Consider the following 20023-nt stretch of genomic DNA (forward strand, 5'->3'; position numbering starts at 1 on the left):
AAAAAAAGAAACAGAAGAAAAATAATTGAATAGACAATTCTCCATAAAAAGATATGTAAATGGCCAACAAGCATATGGAAAGATGTTCAACATCATTAAACATAGGAGAAATGCAAATCAAAACCACGAGATACCATCTCACACGCATTAGGATGACCACTACCAAAAGAACAAAATCCTGAGTGTTGGCAAGGATATGTAGAGACTGGAATGCTTATACACTGTTGATGGGAATGCAAAATGGTGCAGCCATTATGAAGGTTCCTCAAAAGTTTAAAAATAGACTCACCATATGATCCAGTTATCTCACTTCTGCATATCTATACAGAGAAATTCAAAGTAGAATCTTAAGGAGAAATTTGCACACCCATGTTAATTGCAGCATTATTCACAATAACCAGAGATAGAAACAACCCGAATATCCACTGACAGATGGACAGATAAAGTGTGATATATACATACATACAATACATACATGTATTACGTATTATGCAGCCTTAAAAAAAAATCCTGTCACATGCTACAACATGGACTAACACTGAGGACATTTTGCTAAGCAAAGTAGGTAGTCATGAAAAGACAAATACTGTACGATTTCACTCAAAAGTAATAAAAGTCACAGAAACAGACAGTAAAAAGGTAGTAGCCTGCCAAGGGCTGAGGGTAAAACAGTGGGGAAGTGACAGTGTTTAATAGGTAGAGAGTTTCAGTTTTGCAAGATAAAAAATTTCTAGAGTTTTGTTACATAAAGGTGAATACACTTACCATTACTGAATTATACACTTCAAACTAGTTAAATGGTCAACTTAATGTTATATGTTTTTTGCCACAGTCTAAAAAGAATGATACAAAATCTATTCCTGATATATTAAGTAAAAAAGGCAAATAATAAATACTTCAGGGAAATACACCAAAACCTTCACCCAGTGGTCTAGGGTGATAGGACTTCATTATTCCCTTTATCTGCAGTTTCTAAATGAATTTACAAAAACTTTTTTTAAAGGCTACAAGGGGCCACAAAAACACAGCACTGGCCTTATAAACAGAGACATTAGTGTTTTCTTCATTGCTGTCTTAGATCTAACATCTTAAAGGCATGCTTCAACTATGTAGATCTGGCCAGAAGAGAAGTTCTATGTCAGTACTGAAAATATAAAAAGATTCACTGAGGATGACTGAATCTTGAATAGTGACTTCTGCACAAAGGATCCATCACCTAGCACATGTGCTCTATGCAGCTGCTGAGGACAAAGAATGGTATTAAACTATGGTATTATTCCTCTAGACTGTATGTTCATAACAAAAGCCAAGAAAACTGAGAATATGGCTAGGCTAACAATTCATGTTTAACTGTTTAGCCATCTCATAAAATTTGCCCAGAAAGTGCCTACTGCAGATCTGGAGGATGTTTTGCCATTAGCTGAAGATGTTACCACAATCCTCTCCAAGTGCTGTGGCTCTGCCTCTGAGGACTGCATGGCCAAGGAGGTAAGAAAATCATCATCGTCACGGGCCACATACTGAATGGCAGGCACTCTCCTAAGCTGCCTCTCACGTGCATCTCAGTCTTCACACATATCCTATGAAATTTCAACATTGCTAACTCAGGTTTACATGTGAGGAAACAGCAGATGAGCAAGGATAATTTGAGGTCATACGACTAGTAAGGGACAAAGCCCGCACACAAGGACAAGATTCTTATTCCTAAGAGCTTATTCTACCTTCACAGCCCAATGCAGCATCCACTAGCCATACAGGGTTAAGTTTAAATGGTAACACTAGCCACACTGCAAATGCTCAGTAGTATTGAACAGAACAGACGGAGATCATTTCATCATCACAAAGTTCTGTTAGACAACACTGCAACTGTTACATTATTAGAACCATCTAATGTTTTTACTATACCTGTTAAAATTAGATACTCCAGTTTTTCACCATTTTCCATTTATATAATCCTTTCAAATAGATACAACTTTGAATTGTTACTTTACATAAAGGTCACTCCAAGTCTGTGGACCTCTTTGGAAATAGATGCTCTGTGTTACCTGGTCTTTTTCCATTAAGGATACCTGTCTGGGTCTGTAGGTGTTTTTCTATAACCTGACTTCTAATGGCTAAGTAGGAGTCTACTGTATATACCTATTGCATGTACTGCATTTGTCTATCTAAATATACCATATTTTTATTTAGCTAGTCCTTTATATTTGATTTAGGTTGTTTCAGTCTGATATAAAGCAGTGCTGCCCTCAGTAGCCTGATAGCTAAATCTTCCCTTCACCCATAATTATTTTCTGAGAGTAAATTCCTGGAAATCAGGTTGTATACTTTAAGGCTTTTAGTACAGATTGACAAATTGCCCTCTACACATGTTCTACCAATTTATTTATAAGAGTATTCATACTGACTTTTATAGACACCATGCCAGAGCTTATAAGCCTATGTAAGCCTTCCTTATTGTTAATTAGATCAACTGGGAAACTAACAATGCACAAACTCACAATTGCTTTCGTAGCTGCCTGAATACACAGTAAAAATCTGTGACAGCTTATCCACGAAGAATTCTAAATTTAAGGACTGTTGTCAAGAAAAAACACCCATGGACATTTTTGTGTGCACATACTTCATGCCAGCTGCCCCAACACCCGAGCTGCGGGACGTCAAGTTGCCCACAAACAAAGACGTGTGTGATAAAGAAAACACCAAAGTCCTGGATCAGTAAGTACAATTGATCTAATTTGACAGTATTGGTATTCACTAACATTAAGTGACAAAGAAATTAAAATGGGAAGAAATGGTAAGCCTTTATTTTCCTCCAACTAAGAACTAAAATACACCATGGATGGCTCACACTGAGTTGCATATACTACAAGTTATGTGCATAGTCATTGCATAAAAATATCTCAATTAACAGGCCCGAAAATCAAGTACAGAATTAGCGGAATTTAGACTGAATTGGGACTGAAACTCTAATTTACATTTGTCTAAATATTCATTGTTTTTATAAGTGCATCAACAATGAGATGAGACAATGGAATAATTTACAGAAACTACTTGCACAGAAAAGCCACTTAAGGTACCTACTTGATGATTTATACAGGGTTCATTGTATTATAGTTGCACAAAGGACACTTCCATTGCATTTGAAGATTTGTTTATATATAAATACGTAAATGTATATATTACTACACACAGAATTTTAATTTAGTTCAGTGAACTAGTCACAGTAGCTTCAAAGCAGTAACTTGCATTTCAATGAGAAGATTGCTCTTAACTTAAAACCTGATTTGGAGTCAGTTTCAGTTAAACCTAGCTAGGTGTTCTGCTTTTATAACAGATGTCAAATTCCAAAGCATGCCATGCATACACAAATCTACCCATGTTAAAGAGTATTATCTCCTCTCTCTCTCACACCAGGTATGCATTTGAACTAAGCAGGAAGACCCACATTCCAGAAGTGTTCCTCAGTAAAATCCTTGAGCCAACCCTGAGAGGCCTGGCTGAATGCTGCAACTCTGGAGAGTCTACTGCCTGTTTACATGAGAAGGTACGATTTGCTACATTGTCCTCACCAGCCTCGGTAGAGATCAAGGGTTGGCAAACTGCAGCTCGTGGGCCACATCTGGCCTGGTGGCTGTGATCTAAGAATGGTCTTATATTTTTAAGTGGTCTAAAAATAATATTTCATTAGACATGAAAATTATATAGAACTCCAACTTCAGTGTTCATCAAGTTTCATTGGAACACAGCCACATCCACGGTTTACGGCCGCTTTTGTGTCATATTGGCAGTTAAGTCATTACGGCAGACTGTATATGGCTTACAAAGCCTCAGATATTTACTATCTGGTCTTGTGTAGAAAATGTTAGCCATGATCTGATGTAGAGAATAATAAACACTCATACTGATACATTGCATGGAATTCTGATTTAACTGAAATCTCCCTGAACAGTGTTTCAAGAAAAATAATTGTCATGTAATTATTATTTTCTTACAGGGCCCTCAGTTGAAGAAGGAACTATCTTCTTTCATTGCAAAGGGGCAGGAACTATGTGCCGATTATTCAGAAAACACATTTACTGAGTACAAGAAAAAGTAAGGGGCTTGTTCTGGCTGTTTCCTCCAAATTTATCAATAATAGCAGCCCAGTACTGTGATTTGAAGCATAGCTGAAGACTTAAGATGTGTTTAGTGAGCAATAAAAATAGGTGCAGTTAAGAGTTTTAAAGAATAGTCAACCTAGTATCTGTGTAAGAAAAAACTGAGTTCTTTTTGGAGGAAAATTGTCATGTGTATCAGCTGAGAGGTCAATTAGAATACAGCCACAAAATTATAAATTACCAGAGCCACAGGGACTTGATTCAAAAAAGATAAAATTTAAATTATCTCATATTCAATCAACATTTTTGCCATAAAGCTATCTGTAGATGTCACTATACAGAATTGAGAAATAGAACTACTGGAAAATGTTATCTAACTTCGTGGCATATTATCGGACAAGATAACTCAAACTTTCAATCAAGTAGAGTATCACCCATCACTAGTATGTATTCTCCATAAACTGGAAATAGAAATGTTAGTAAAGTTGTACAATAGTCATTTTTCTCAAATCAAAGAAGAAAGCATTTTTTTATAAATAGGTGTTTAACACTAAAATAATAGATCATAATAATGAAAAGTTTTACAGGCTTCCTGGAAAACATCTCTGTTGAGAAGACCCATGTCATTCCCAACTTCATTAACTAAATTTCTTAGATCCATTTCAAATCGTCTTGAACAACATAGGTCAGGTAAGCACAAACAGACCTCCACAAAAAGACTTTTCTAAAGAATCCCTAAGGTAGGAAACTTTCTTCAGTGACCCTCATGAAGCCTACCTTATCAAAGCTCTAAATGAAAAATACTGTGAAAGACTTAAGTTCAGAATGGTTATTTCCCAGTGACCAGGAAATCCTATAGTTAACAGATTATGGAGGTAGAATAGAATCATGTTAAACAGATACTGCAAGATCAAGTTCTCTGCCAACAACTTTGAACTCCCGGACTGACTGGAACAACTGAGTGACAATTTATATCATCTTAATAAACACACAAAAAATCTACTGACACTGTGGGTTGTGAAATTTTAGAGGATTGAGACTACTGAGTCCAGGTATTTGAAATCCCACACACACCCTTTTTCTCCCTGTCCTCTGGGTTCCTCCTGGTTTAACTTCTCCCCCTCCCAGCTGGGATGGACTCGTTTCAATCATGTTTTTACAAGCGAGTTAGTCCCCCTCACCCTCTTGTCCTTACCCAGCGTCCACCTTACTAGTCCCATCTCTAAATCTGGGTCTCCATCACCTCCCTTTGCCCACACCACCGGGTTGGCAAATTTCTTGGAGAACGTCATAAAACCAGGCTGAGCTATCTGTTATGAGGGTAGAGAGTTACCAAGCTCATAGACCACTCGAACTGGGAGAGAATCAACAGAATGCAAATCCAAGCACTATCTTGGAACTGAGGTGGAGAATTAGATAATAGTAGAGCCAAAAACAGGAGCCAAAGCTTCTGACCTTGTTTGTGTTTTCCAGCATAGCTAGTTGAGAAGTAGGCTGAAACTGACAGGGAAATTGCCTAAAATATGAGAGAAGAGAACATGCATTAAGGTGACAAAGCCCTATACAGGAAATACTCTTTGAGGAGTTTGAAATCTAGAACTGGAGAGAAAATGAAAGTCAGGGAGGAGAGAAGAGGAAGTCATCCACGTTGATGGCTGTAATGGAGCGAATGAAGGGGGAAAGGCTGGAATTCAAATTCAGCAGCAGTTTGTACGTTTACTTTCATCATCTAAAGAGACAGATTTCACTTTCTAAGCTTGAATTGAGGCACTAAAAACCATGTCACTGATGGAAAATTTTCTTAAGGGCAATTTTTATTTTGATTTTTTTGTTGTAAAAAACCTGAAGTGGCTGTCACTTTGCACTAGACATGTTTATCAAATACATCCAGTAAAACCCTATGTAAAATTGGCCTTTCAGACTGGCAGAGCGATTAAGAGGAAAACTGCCTGATGCCACAGCCATGGAACTCAAAGAGCTGGTTGACAAGCGCTCAGACTTTGCCTCCAAGTGCTGTTCCATCAACTCACCTCCTCTCTACTGTGATTCAGAGGTAAGCAGATTTAACCCTCTGCCGATGACCGCATAGTATTGAGAACTTATACAGTCAGATTTACTCATTTCTTTGTTACTGAACTAAATGCCTGTTCCATCCCATGGGCCAGTTTCATTGGCCTTTCCAGATGCAGTATGCATTTTGTCCACAGGCTTCACCTGCCCCATTAGACTCCAGCAGTCATTTCATCTATTTAAAAGAGTCAAAAATGATAAGGACCACACTTCATTTCCCTTCATGGCTGATTTGGAGATATTAGTGACAATTCCAAGAACTCTGATGTCTCACACATTCTATTTCCAGAACATGGAGACTAGGTTAATCACATGTCTATGCCAAACCAAAACAGTTTCTTCCTTTGCTCATCTCTTTCTAAAGGGCATGATATTAAGGTGTATTCCTTTTTGACTGGATTTTACTATTGCTCATTTTGTCATATGTTGGGAAAGAAGCATTTATGATCCATTTTTGACCCATCATTTTTATGTCTCTATAAAAATAATTCAGTTACAGTGTTAAAGTTGATACTGCCTACCTGGTGATTTAATGCCAATTAGAAGTTCTTTTCAATAAGGTAAAGGACTTTTTTTCAAGAATTTATATAATTTTTTGTCCAGTTACCCATAAAAGCAACAAAGCCTGGTTTCATATTATCATTTGATTATTTTTATATTCTATTTCTAGTATTATTCTATTAGAGCCCACTTGAAAATATCCAAGAACTTAATAAAAATCACAAGAGTTTGCACTGGTAGAAACCATAAAGGTCACTTAGTGTAATTTTTCACTCAGTTAAGTCCTTCCAAAGGTCAGTCAGCCCCCATTTAAATACCTATAGTCAATTTATTTTCTCCCAGAGGAAGCCCCTTTCACTGCCCTGCTGGATGCCTGCACTTGGGAGCACATTTTTCTGTAAATTGTATCATGATATTCCCCTCATAGTTTCTACTGAGTCTAGCCTGGCTTTCTTTAACCAACCAGAAAATGTCTTTTCTCTGTTCTCAATAGAGGCTCTTTTATATGTGAAGTGGTTTTTTTAAAAGTTAGGTGTGAAGACTTGTTTGTGTGTCATGCACACCAATTCTCTTAACATTTTAGTGAAGTTTTGTTTTGTTTTTTTTTTTTACCATCTAGTAACTAACAAAGTCTTAAATCAGTCGAACACATTGAGCTACTTCATTTGGCTTGTTTTTCTTCTTTATACCCTTGGAGATTCTGATTTCTCCTCCAATTTCTACATATATACCCCAGTCCCAGACTTAGTTGCCAATCTTGTTTGTAACAATTTGTAAAGTCAGAATTCCAGATGAAAAGAGTCCAGTAGAATAAAAGCTTATTCTTTAAATTCTGCTGGGAAATAGATCATGTTCCTTTTTCACTAAAATTCAAAACAAGATTCTAAACAAAGAATGGAAAGACTTGGATTGTTAGGATAAATTGGTCATTATCGGGCATTAAAACGTTTGCCTAAAGCAACTAAACTAAGCAGCTTCTTCCTTTTCTTCCAGCTGGCTTTTGGTAATACAATAGCTGAATTTAGGTCGCTTTTCCCAGGAGAGGGGGAAAAATCACTTTACCTAGAAGGCATTTGCTACCAGCAGAATTTGCTCTGAGGGTCTCATTCAGTCATTAAGGGGGAAAAATCCTAAATACTTTTTTACATTGTCAAAAATACCACTTTTGTAATCTGCCCCAGTCCTTTTATCTGTTCACCTACATACATACTTTCTTCTTTGACCTTTTGCAAGACAAACTGAGCTTTATGCATGAAAAAACATGCTTCCTTCAAGTGTCTTGCTTTTCATTTCCTTTATTTGCTTTTCAGTATATTTGTCATTATAACATGCCATTTTCAAACTTTATTTTCAACAAGGATGAGAAGGCAGTTTTGTAATATTCTATTTTCTTGCTTTATAACCAGTAAATTTATAGCAGTGCTGCTCCTGAGCAGCCAAACTTTCAGTAATTGCTAAAGAGAGATGAATGGAGTTGAGATACCCATGAACACTGAATTATTTAGAGCCCTCAGAGGGTAGACCCTCTGCTGTTCTTTAGCCTTTTTGATCATCTTTCTGCATTAATCTCATAGTGAGGTAAGCGAGCTCACCTGTGCTTTCTGATTTCAGGTGAGAGCAAAATCTGTTAAAACAGCTTTCACTTTAATTCTCAATGCTTAGTGTAAATATTTGTTCCATTTACCCTATAATTTGGGTTATAATTTATTATTAAATCTCCTTGTCCTATATTTGCTTGACAATTTTGTTCCATAAAAGTAATGCCCATCCACTGCATTCACCCTGAGTCATTTATATCCTGGAATCCCTCTGTCTGCCCTTCTTCACAGACTTGGCACCGTTGCTAAAAGAGACACAGAAGGGTTCTCTGAACTGCACTAGATGAGTGTTCCTCATGTGGCAATCTACCCCAGCTATCCAAACCCTTACCTTGAGATGACCAGGAAGTAGAACAATTAGTGTAATTTTCTTTTGACTTTCCCATGTCCCTCAGCACTGGTTCATTTTTTTTTTTTTTATTATTCCAAAGGGGCCCACTAACTGCAGAAAAACTTACAGTTGCAAAATTAGACTTTTTTTTTCCTCTCTATCATTCAGACAGGGCAGCCCTATTCATTCTTCTGAAAACTCATCACTATGCTGTCCCTAAGACGTCGAACAGAGTGCTAGTGGGCATCAATTAGGATTTACCCAAACGTTTCAGAAAGCCACTGTTATATGCTGGAGTTGATGATTAAAATTTAAAAAACAGTATGTGTACATATGCTTGACTGGGGCATTGTGCTGTACACCAGGAAACTGACACACTGTAATTGACTATATTTTAATTAAAAAAAACTCAAAAACACTCAAATGCCAAGAGCCAAGAGAAGCAGGGCAAAGAGGAGATGGACTCTTCCTCCCTTTCCCCCTCCCCCTTCTCTCTCATACTTAAGGAAAAAAACTTGGTTAGGTCTCCCAGTATAAGTAAATTTTATGATTCTCAATGTCATAGCTAGAATTTATTAAGCTATTACTACTTGTAAAGAATATTAATAGCCTTATATATATGTATTCATGAAATGGTTGAGAACAATTCTAAATGTTAGGTACCATTTTAATTCCCCTCTTGTGAGTGGCTTGAATGAAATGTGCAGGGGTTGTATGTTAGGAAAATCCTAAATCGATTTCATATGAGTCTGTTACTATCACTACATGTCATTGTCATAGACTTTGACTCTAATTTAGCTAATAATGATAAAAGCAAATTACTGATACCAGAAGACTGTAATTCTTGATTGAATATCCAAAATTGTTATTAAAATAGCAAAAATGATACCAGGTCAGTAGTATCAATCTGAACTCAATTCATCCCACTTCCTTGGAATCTTCCTTCATTAGTTATACTTTTTCTTTTAAATAGTTCTGTCTAATTTAAAGTTACTTATCTCCTGATCTTAAGAAAATAAGGTACTTTAGACACTACTGCCTGGTTATTTTTCCTTCTCCTCACCTTACAGCCAAGATTCTTGAGAAAATAGTACATAACTCATTCTTCACACCTCCTGTTAATTCCCCTACCCTTTGCAGTATGGCTTCAGATGGTACCAAACTACCAATGACAAAGTCACACTGAAATCTTCTTGCTAACACTAATAAACATTTTTCAGTCCTTATCTTACCAGCCTTCTCTATAAAACATTTGATACCCAAAATTCTTTCTCCTTGAAAGAATTTTTCAACATCTGTACTATCATAGTCTACCTTTTGTCCTTCTATGATTCTCTCCTTCTCCATTCTCTTTAATATTGTCTTCTTCTACCTATCCATTAAATTTCTACACTGTCCAGAGTTTTTTCCTTTGATCTTCACTTTCCAAGACATAACATTTTCCCCGAGTGTTCTCAAGAATCCACAGACATGCGTTTAATCTTCAAATCTCTACCTCCAGCCAGGATCTCTCCCCTCAGCACCAAGACTTGTATCCCATTATCCATGGGCTCTCTTGTCCCACAAGAAATTTGACCTCAACATGCCCAATGTTTTCCCCTTAAAACCTCCTGTTTTATTTCCTAAATTTATAAATGTCATCACCATTCACCTATTATCCCAAATGGAAGCAGTGATCTTTGATTTCTTCTTCTTTTCTATATACACTCAACTAAATTCCAAACCCTCTCAATTCTAACTCCTTTATCTCTATCAGCAGATATCTTCTTCTACATTGTCAGTAATTAAATTTAGGCAATAGTTAACCTGGATTACAACCCAGTTGGTCTCCCATTTCCAGCTTTCCCAAATGCCTCACACCCAGTCCCATCTCTATCCTGTGGTCAAAATAACCTTTGTAAAGCACAAAATGGTTAATACATTCTAATTGGCCTCCACTGCTTCTAAATTGAAGTCCAATTTTTTTTTTTTTTTTAATCAGAAGAATTTGGACCCTGGGTTTGCTCTCCAACCTGATCATTACTTCTTGCTCTTACTGCTTTGGTTCTCCTGAACCACCCGCAGTTTTTCAAGTCTATTAACCTTGCTCTTACCTCAAGGCTTTTGCACATAATGACTCATCCCAGGTTGCCCTATTTGTGCTCTATAACCTGGCTAAACCTTTCATCAAGCTTCAGGATTCAATGTTGACATCACCTTGTCTGAGATTCCTTCCCTGGCACTCAACCCCATCTGTTATTCCTTAACATTCTGTGCACACCCAATAATTGGCACTTATTAACTTTGTCATTTTTTCCTTGTCTGTTTTTCCTGGACAACCATAAACTCAAGGGCAGGGACAGTATAAAACAATAAATGTGCAGGGTGGTCAATATAAAGTTCAATATGAGACTACATGTTGACAAGAAGCTTTTCCTCTAAGCAAGGTTCAAAAATTTTTTTATACCTTCTGCAGGATCTATTAGTCTACAAAGAAAATAGTTCATGATTTAAATAACTTTTTCATTTCAGATTGATGCTGAAATGAATACTCTATAGTCCTGATGCATGTATATCGCCTTAGGTAAGTATAGTTTTTAAATGCAGCAAAGAATCTAGCTTTGTACAAAGTATTTTTTAAATCATAAATGGGAAGGAGGCTATTTGTTCAAATTATTCTATTATCTAGTCAAACTCATCTTAGAGATGAGAATATTAAGCATATGGAAAAGTCAAGGAGCTTACACAAGAATATACAGCCAATTTCTGACCTATTTAGGACTAGAATCCAGGTCCCCAGCCTGATACTATATCCGTCATAACCTCACATCTAAGATAATGACAGTGCAGAGGACATTTCAGGGATTTTAATGCATTCAGTAGGGAAAAAAAAAACTGAGTTTAAAGACAAAGTCCATAAAGCCTTAAAGATAACATAGCAGGGTTCTCAGGAGAAAAGAGAATTAAAGCAACACTGTTGAAATATTATCACTTGCTTCTTTTTTACCCATGAAAAAAATGCCTGATGTAGATATTGAGTATAAAATAATTTATACAGAATTTTATTGTTACTGTTTTTAATCTTTCAAAAAATTTTTGTTGCTTTATTACATTTTTGTGTGTTTTTTTAGGAGGAGGTAATCAGGTTTATTTTTTTAAGAGAGGTACTGGGGATTGAACCCAGGACCTCATACATGCTAAGCATGAGCTCTACCACTGAGCTATGCCCTCCCCCTAACTCTTCATATTCCTACAAAAATATTTTCTCTCCAGATTTAATTGTATTCATTTTAAAGATATTGCTTCTGAGATTTAAAATATGATTTAAAAAACCCACAATGGTTTTGGTTTATCTCAGATCTTAATTGAACTGAGGCTTTTCAATGATATAAAATTTTAATTTTACTGATGGCTTTTCCTAAAATGATATGAAAGCAAAAGCTATTGACTAATGAAATTCAAGCTTCCGACTATCAAATATTTGAAATCACTAGAAACAGTAAGAAGAAAATTAACATTATTTTTCTGAGAGGCGGTACGATGGGGATGATCAAGGAAGCTCGATTTTGGAAATCACCCAGTCTGGATTAGTCTGCTCTCCTATCTGTCTTTGTAAACTTGAGCAAGTTATTTATACTCCCTAAAGCTCAGTTCCCTTTTCTGTAAGAAGAACATTGTAGTCTCTACCTGTCAGCACTGTCACAACAATCGGGTGAAATGACGACATATATAAAATTGCTAGAGAATAGTAGCAGTAATACTAGCAAAGCTGTTCCCACCGCTGCTTATACCACTGATACAACTGTCAACTGAAGAAAAATATTCACCCTGAAAGTTGCAAGTTAGGTTTTACTTGGGGACTTACTAAGGACTATAGCTCTGAGGGACTGCTCCAAAGAGGAAAAGGAGGAGCCACAATATGAGTTTTTTGCTGAAAACAAGCATGTAGTTGAACATCAAAGCTTACTGCTAATCACAAAGAACAGACATCTCAAGTTAATGAATTTAGTACTTTTCTTTGTATGGGAAGATGCTAGAGTCTGAGCTCACTGAAATTATTCCTTAGATATGCATCTTAACTGTCTAGGGCCAAGAGCCAGGAACCAGAGCACCAAAAGTTTCCCGTTTTCCTCCCTCCTGAAATCCTCTCAGGGGGCACCATCAGGACAGATGCAGTGGCTGATGGCTGGAGGGCAGGCAACATTGTTGTTCACTGAAATGGCAGCAACAGTCTTCCTCAACAATCTGAATCTGAACTAAAACAAGTTTCCCTGACTATACATTCTTGTGCTTTGGCATATGAATATTATGTCCTAAGGAGAAAGTAAGTTCACTGAATAATTTTTGGAGAAAAAGGTTCCAAGCCACACCTGATACTAGTATGTCAATTACACTTCAATTAAGAACTGAAAATCCAAGTTATTTGAGTGTAAATATTCTAGAGTTAAAAAAATAGTATCCGGTCTTTGCTGCTAAACTAATTGTTTCCCCTCATTTAAATTAATCCAATCTCCCTTTATTTTAGCCCACATGTCATCTCTATATACAGTTAAAATCCCAACACCCAACAGGTATCTCACCTCCCACCATTCAAGACATCTCTAGCTTTCATAAGAGTCAGGGTTTGGAAAGCTGTATAATAACTTCGTCTTTTAGTTTGTCTTTACTGGATTATGTTATTCTCTAGGAACTCAGTGTGTTTTCTTGGTATCTCATGTACATTCATATTCTTTCAGTCTCTAGGAGCACAAATGCAAAAGAAAAGGAGAAGTAACACTAATTTGATGGATTAGAGTTTTTTTAACCTAACACCTTTCAGAAACACTTTTAATGCTGGCTAAGTCAACAGGTGAACAGTTTTTTCAGTGACAGACTAATGAGGATTCTAATACACTGATTCTTCTGGTTCTAGTCATTAACTTCATCTTCTATGAAAGCTTTTTTTAGTATTTCTCTTATTAGTCAATATTCTTCTATGGCCTTTAACTAGTCCTTCAATTTCTGCATCACCCAATTATTTGGCCAAACACATTTTGATCAACTGGAAGGAAGCCCTAAAAATCACTCGCAAATTCCTTCCATTTGCTTCCACAATGTGTATGGACTTTTTTGAGCTCTATTTACCCACTGCCTGTTTATTAGAATAACGATCTGCAATTATGAGGGTGGTTATACTAGGAACAGTTACGTCTGAAAGAGCAGATTTTACCTTGTTCACAAGGCTGTGGGACTGGGGCACTTGTTATCTAGACATAATGATGTCACAATCTAAATGTTCTCTTAGGTTTCCAGAGCACAGCCAGGAGACTTTGGTTCTTGGGTTGCAGAGAGAATTCTGTAGCTCTGTGAAGAACCCTGGATTCATTCAATTATCAGTAACATTGCCCCAAAACAGTCCCAGCTGGGAGCTGCTCTGAACCCAGCATTTGACTTTGATTCCAAATAAATAGTGAACACTTGTGTCCCACCCCTCTTCCCAGTAGACCAGCCTTTTCTTCATATTTTAAATTGCTCTAAAAAAATTGCTCTAAATATACCCATTTTTTCCTATGAGTTTTCTTCCTATAACAGGTATATTCTAGATGACCGAAGTGGCATAATATTTTAGCATGAAACAGTTCCTCAAACTATTAAACTAACTTTGGCTGACTACATATTTCTTTTCAGTGAAGGCCTATCCCTCCTTGAAAGATTTGAAAACTTGTAGACACTGAAGCTTTTGTCTCAGGGTGTTCCCATACTTAGTTACACTTAACAATTCTTGTCTTCCACTCAACAGTTTGATACCATTTCACTCTTAATGCAAGTCTTTTTAGAAATCTGAGTTGTCATCTTGACAGTTACTGGTCCCCCTGATCAATTTCTTCTAGCCCTGAAACTGACTGCGGCCACTTTTGCATGCCTCATTAGAGGAAACTACTGTCTTAGTCAATCTCACAAAGCCAGTTACCTTTTTTTCCTTCAGTTTTGGAAATAGTGTTCCTTGGGTTGCCAGCAGAGAAGGCTGGCAGTTGGCTCACATGGCAGAATCAGGTTAAACAGGAACTACTACCAGAATCACACTCAGCACAGCTAGGTACTCATACTATGAGAATGAGGAAAGCACCAACACATCCCCATTTCCTCCTCACTCCAAGGAATAAACTCACTGAGGACAATGAAAGACAGGATTTCCTGCACTGTGCAAATAGAATTATGATACAATTCTGCTGTAGCATCTTGGAAAAGAAAATGAACGAGGGGAAGACACATATGCCTCATTACAAAGCAGAAGGTGATTTGATAAAATGTCTTCACTTGGTGTTTTACTAAAAGAACAACTACTGAACTATGATCCAGTCCCATGACTGAGGAGCCTCATGTGCCATTGGTTGCTTTTTTTGCTCTGACAACGATTATTCATACTCATAGTTCATAAAGTTATATACACCATTACTTCAAAGAAAAAACTGTATGATGTACTGTGGCGTAACAGTGAGGGCCTGGGAATTTCTTAGATTTTATTCTGGACCCATCAGGTGGGCAACAGTGGATATACGGGTCTTACTAGACAGATTTATCTTTATACATAATAACCTGACTGTAGATGCATCTCTTGAGCACTACGATGATTATTGCCTGTTAGCTCTGTTTTTCTAACATTTTTCCCATTGTTCTCCCAGACCTAGAGCTGGAACCCACCCCCCGGGAATGACATCTGATGGCCTAACCTAAGCCAAACCAGAGCTCCTAGGGAGACAGCTAGGATACACCCTGCTTGTTATCAGCTACAATATCCTCGTACAATGATAAGTATGATGATTTGTTACCAAAATAAATTGATACATGCAAACTATAAATGCAGCCGAGCATGATGTGACAGTGTTGACCTTCAGCGCTGTCCCTGTGACCTTCACAAAGATACTACAGGAGGCAGCCTCAACCTCACCAGCCCCTGTGTTTTTCTAGATCTCTGCTGGTTCTTCTAAGATTCACAACATTACACATCCGCTGAGCCCCATTCCTTGATTCCCAACACACTGAGCCCCATTCCTTGATTGCTTCTCAGGCTTAATATGTACCATTGAGGAAAAAGTTAGCAGCCTTCCACCAAAAATAGCCTGGACTCACTCATACCTAAGAAAATACATTTTTTAAATTAAAAAAGGAACCTCCTAAAGAGGTCCTTTCTTGCTCCCAGCTGCAAGTTGTACAGCATTGATTAGGTAGTATCTGCCTTGTGAAAAGAAAACCTTTGTGGTCTGAACAAGTTTATTGTTGCTAAATACGACTCCTCAGAGCAATTTATTGAGTCAAAGTTCTAAAAACAATGATTTCAGCTTAATTCAATTTACTGTATATACGCTATATGATATTCTATCTATGTGCTTTCTCCGCCCAGAGAAACTGAAGGTGTTCTAACTCAACATGTTTTGCTTTGAAATAAGATTGTATTTTCTGAATAAATACCCCTCTGAAACAAATGTAAGCCAAGGAACACCTTCTATATTTCTAGTTAACTGCTTCAAGAAATTGGAACTCATCTCATGGTAGATGTAGCATTTTATGGTAGAGATCAAGCAATTTTTAATAGCAAATGTAACTGGAGTCATACTGATCAAAATCATCCCTGGTCCCTCAAGAATCTAAGTCCCAGCAGGTTGCAGTACTATAAATGGCTATTTAGTGCACTTCAATTTAATAGCGCTGAATCCAAAAGGAAGACTACTGTGTATCACTGTTGGAAAAAATGCACTGAATTCTATTTTGAGGGTTTGTATTTGAGTGCAAGTTCACAAATCAAAGAAGCTTTTTATTATCTTGGGCTTGGTCAGTAGCACTCAGGTGTTAACGGGGGACTGCTGTGTGTCTCCACCCCATTCTCTCTTAATTTGTAGCTGCCTTGTCTATTAACTAAAGCAAGGTCAGGTGCCCAAGCGTTCAGCAGCCAAGAACTAGGAAATCAAATGCCTGCCCCTCTCACGGCTTCTACAGCAGAAGGTGCAGTCCTGCCTCCTGCAAAGATTCCAAAAGGGGAAATGAACCTCGAATAGGGAAGTTCTTCAGATGATGCCATGAAGCCAAAAAGCAACAAACTATGCACTACATATGGAGGCAGCATTTTAGATTTTTTTCGCTTCCAAAATCTACCTGCGGAAGCTTTAAAACCAACTCTGAGAAGTAATTATCACTGGTAAGAACATGCCAGGAATGAGACTCCTTTAAGGTAGGTGAGTGGCCTACGGTAGCCGAGTGAGTGAAGATGAGACCTAGCTTCTGTTCCAGCATGCCATGCCAGGTTCACGGGCACTTAAAGTGCCCCCTGATTAATTTAGTTTTGGAATCACAATATATGTCCCTTGCAGAGTCAGGACTTAGGGTATGCAGTTTAGTACCGTCTAAAATTTAACCACTGACCCCTTTTCCTTTGGCTGTGACTTAGAATTGTTGCTCTGTGAAAAGCAATTTTGGAAAATTCTGCTCTGCTTTTATTTGGGAGGTTACATTTATAAATCATTCATGAACGACTTACACACCAGTCTGTTTCGGTCAAGTCTTTTTATGCTTGAACAGGTAGAACTAAGAAGTCAATAAATATTACACAATTGGTGGAAGTAGTGTTTTCATGGTTTCCTTGAATATAGTTTCCAGCAAACTCTTAACATCTTTCACCTTTTTTTAATATTAAGAATCACTGACCCAAATATTCCATCATTTTAGTACAAGTCTTAATTTCAAACTTTATATGCATAAATTATGCCTGCATTTGTTCCATTTTGTGCGAAGCAGAGATCTTTTGAGAAGATACTGCCAAAACTTGTGATTCCTAACATTAAAGAGAAGCTTTTGAATTCCCATCTCCTTGTCAACCATAGCAGATTTTACTGGTTAATGTCTATTATATAAGTAGTCCTCAGTTTTTTTTTTTATACCTTACATAAAACACCTTCCTTCAAAAACACTGGTTCTCATGACAGAAACAAACAAAACAACAATACTTTGTTTCTATGAATGAAATTTACAAACTATCAGCCAAGGGTTCTCCAAGGAAATAAAACTAACAGGAAAGAGATTAATTTATTTTTAAAACTGACTTACGTGACCGTGGAGCTGGCTAGTTCGAAGTCTGTGAGGCCGGCGGACAGTCTGGAAACTCACGCAGGGTTTCCACGCTCCCATTTCGAAGTAGAATTCTCCTTCTCTGAGAAACCTCAGCTTTTGCTTTTAAGGCCTTCAGCTGATTGGCTGAGGCCCACGCACATCATGGAGGGCAATCTTTTCACTTAAAGTCAGCTGGTGGAGAGATGTTAATCACAGCTAAAAATACCTATGGCAACCTCTAGACTAATGTTTGACTAAACAAATAGGCACCATAGCCTAGCCAAGTTGACACGTAAAATTTAACCATCACACAAGCCTTCTGTTATTTTTGTTGTGCTTTACAAGGTTTAAAGGCTTTCAAGTGGCAGTTCCCATGTCCTTTGTTTTCCTGGATGCCTTAAGTCACCCCGCAGGTGATTCTTAAACCAACACCTGAGAAGCATGACCTTAAGTGATCTACACAGGACTATTGTCTTAAAATTCGAGCTTATTTTTGTGGAGATTTAAATTTTAAAACAGAACAAGGGAAAAGCCTTTCTATTATGTCATTTAATTCAACAGTAACACACTCTAATAAAGTAAGAATTTAATCAGTGTAACAGTTTATTTCCGTTTGGTGATAAACAGCTAAAAATAAGAACAAGAAGGCTTAGAAGGTTGTCTTTTTATGCCTCTGGTCTCCCTTTTGTGCACCCCTCCCCACCACATAAGTCTCACTCCCACTCAACCTATAGACAGTGATTTTCTGTTCAACCAAACCTGCAAATCACTATTCCAGAAACTTGGCACTCTCACCCCAATCAGAAAAAGGAGGGCTTCTGAGATCAGCCAGTTAAGCACCTGTTGGCTAAGTGGCTGATTAGACCAGGGGAGGGAAATTTTTGAACACTGCTTTATCTCAGTCTGCCATTGCATTATGAAAATTCTGTCAAGCATGGAATGAAGTTTTTTCTCCCATTATAGAAAACCCAGTCACAGATAATTAAAACAAAAGATGGCCTTTCCCAGAGGCTATTTCATCCTTGCCCATTTCTTTCAGGATCTTAAATATCCTTTTTCTCATTAGGCTAAGAAAGTACCTAATTTTTCCTTCCCCACCATAAAAGTTTCATAGTTTCATAACTTAAGTTTTTCTGGCAAATTCTGGTTTGCAGTTAACAATAGGGCCTACTTATTCATTCACAGATCAGGGTCTCAAGATTCCTTTATTGCTTCTACCCCTGTAAGAACATTTGTTAACAATGAATCCTGTGTCTGTGTCCTCACTCTTGCAGCCTTCCTGTGCTACGCCTCAGGAAGGCCTGCCCATTTCAAATCAAATTCTTTGCTCCCACCTTGTGGATAACAGATATAAATGCAGATGGCTGTGCAAAAATCTACTCTGAAATCCGATATTAATAACATTGATGGTATGTAATCACCTGGAATAAGCTTGCTTTGTGCTACAGCTCTATTTAGAACAACATGAAAAGCTTAGAGCCAGATTAAGAAAATACAGAATTTTCAGCTTCTATTCTCAGAGATTTTAACGACGGTGTCTATTTGGCAACTTTGTGCACGCCTACCAAATGATCCACCTAAAGTTTTAGTTCTGTTCCTTAGAATGTTTAAAATTTTGAGGAAAAAAAAAATTTAATCTCTTGAAAGATAGCATTAGTAGGGGGAGGGGATAGCTCAGTGGTAGAGCACGTGCTTAGCACGCACGTGGTCCTGAGTTCAATCCCCAGCACCTCCATTAAAATAAATAAACCTCATTACCTACTCCCCGCCTAAGAAAATGAAATTAAAAAATAAATATTTTTAAGTGTTTTTTAAAAAGATAGCATTAATAATAAAGTATATCTTCTCAAAATTAAACTCCTACTAAGATTAGGTTAAAAATAGTAAAATATTTCACTTTTTACATGCTGTATTACTTTTCAAAGGACTTTCCCGCATTACTTATCTAATATTCATTACAGTCACATAAAGCAGATAATCCATGTCCTAATACATCTAATTTACAGATAAAATGGGTTCAGTGAGATGAACACACTGATGACAAGCTAACGGCAAAGACTGATCTAAAAACAGCATTTACTAAGCACTTTCCTTAAATCAGGGAAGGCACATACCACTTTGTAACTGTGCCACTTATCTATTGCTTAGTAACATGCCACCCTGACAGAGCAGCTTAAAAGAATAACAATTATCAAATTTGCTGACGAATCTGGGGGTTGATTAGGCTCAGGGTTTTTCATAGTTACAGTCAGGCAGTGGTTGGGGCTGGGACCATCGTGAACGCTGTTTCATCATATAGGCTGGCCTGGGCTGGAGGGAATCAAGCAGCTGGGGTTTGAAACAGTGGGACTCCGTGGGCATCTCTC

The 20023-nt window shown here is 37.4% G+C and overlaps 2 protein-coding genes across 2 annotated transcripts in view; one reads left to right on the plus strand and one right to left on the minus strand.

The window, feature by feature from the left end:
• Positions 1-15415, plus strand: part of GC (GC vitamin D binding protein) — a 32347-nt gene extending 16932 nt beyond the window's left edge. The window contains exons 7-13 of the mRNA XM_014562583.2: positions 1359-1488; positions 2513-2715; positions 3415-3544; positions 3995-4092; positions 6018-6150; positions 11109-11160; positions 15239-15415. Coding sequence (XP_014418069.2) covers positions 1359-1488; positions 2513-2715; positions 3415-3544; positions 3995-4092; positions 6018-6150; positions 11109-11135 — 721 coding nt within the window. The 3' untranslated portion in view covers positions 11136-11160; positions 15239-15415. The remainder of the gene's footprint in view (positions 1-1358; positions 1489-2512; positions 2716-3414; positions 3545-3994; positions 4093-6017; positions 6151-11108; positions 11161-15238) is intronic.
• Positions 1-17728, minus strand: part of NPFFR2 (neuropeptide FF receptor 2) — a 245915-nt gene extending 228187 nt beyond the window's left edge. The window contains 1 exon segment of the mRNA XM_032458369.1: positions 17655-17728. The gene's annotated coding sequence lies outside the window, so the exon portion shown is untranslated.
• Positions 17729-20023: the final 2295 nt, after the last annotated feature.

Source organism: Camelus ferus, chromosome 2 (genome assembly GCF_009834535.1).
Source record: "Camelus ferus isolate YT-003-E chromosome 2, BCGSAC_Cfer_1.0, whole genome shotgun sequence".
NCBI classification, from domain to species: Eukaryota; Metazoa; Chordata; class Mammalia; order Artiodactyla; family Camelidae; genus Camelus; species Camelus ferus.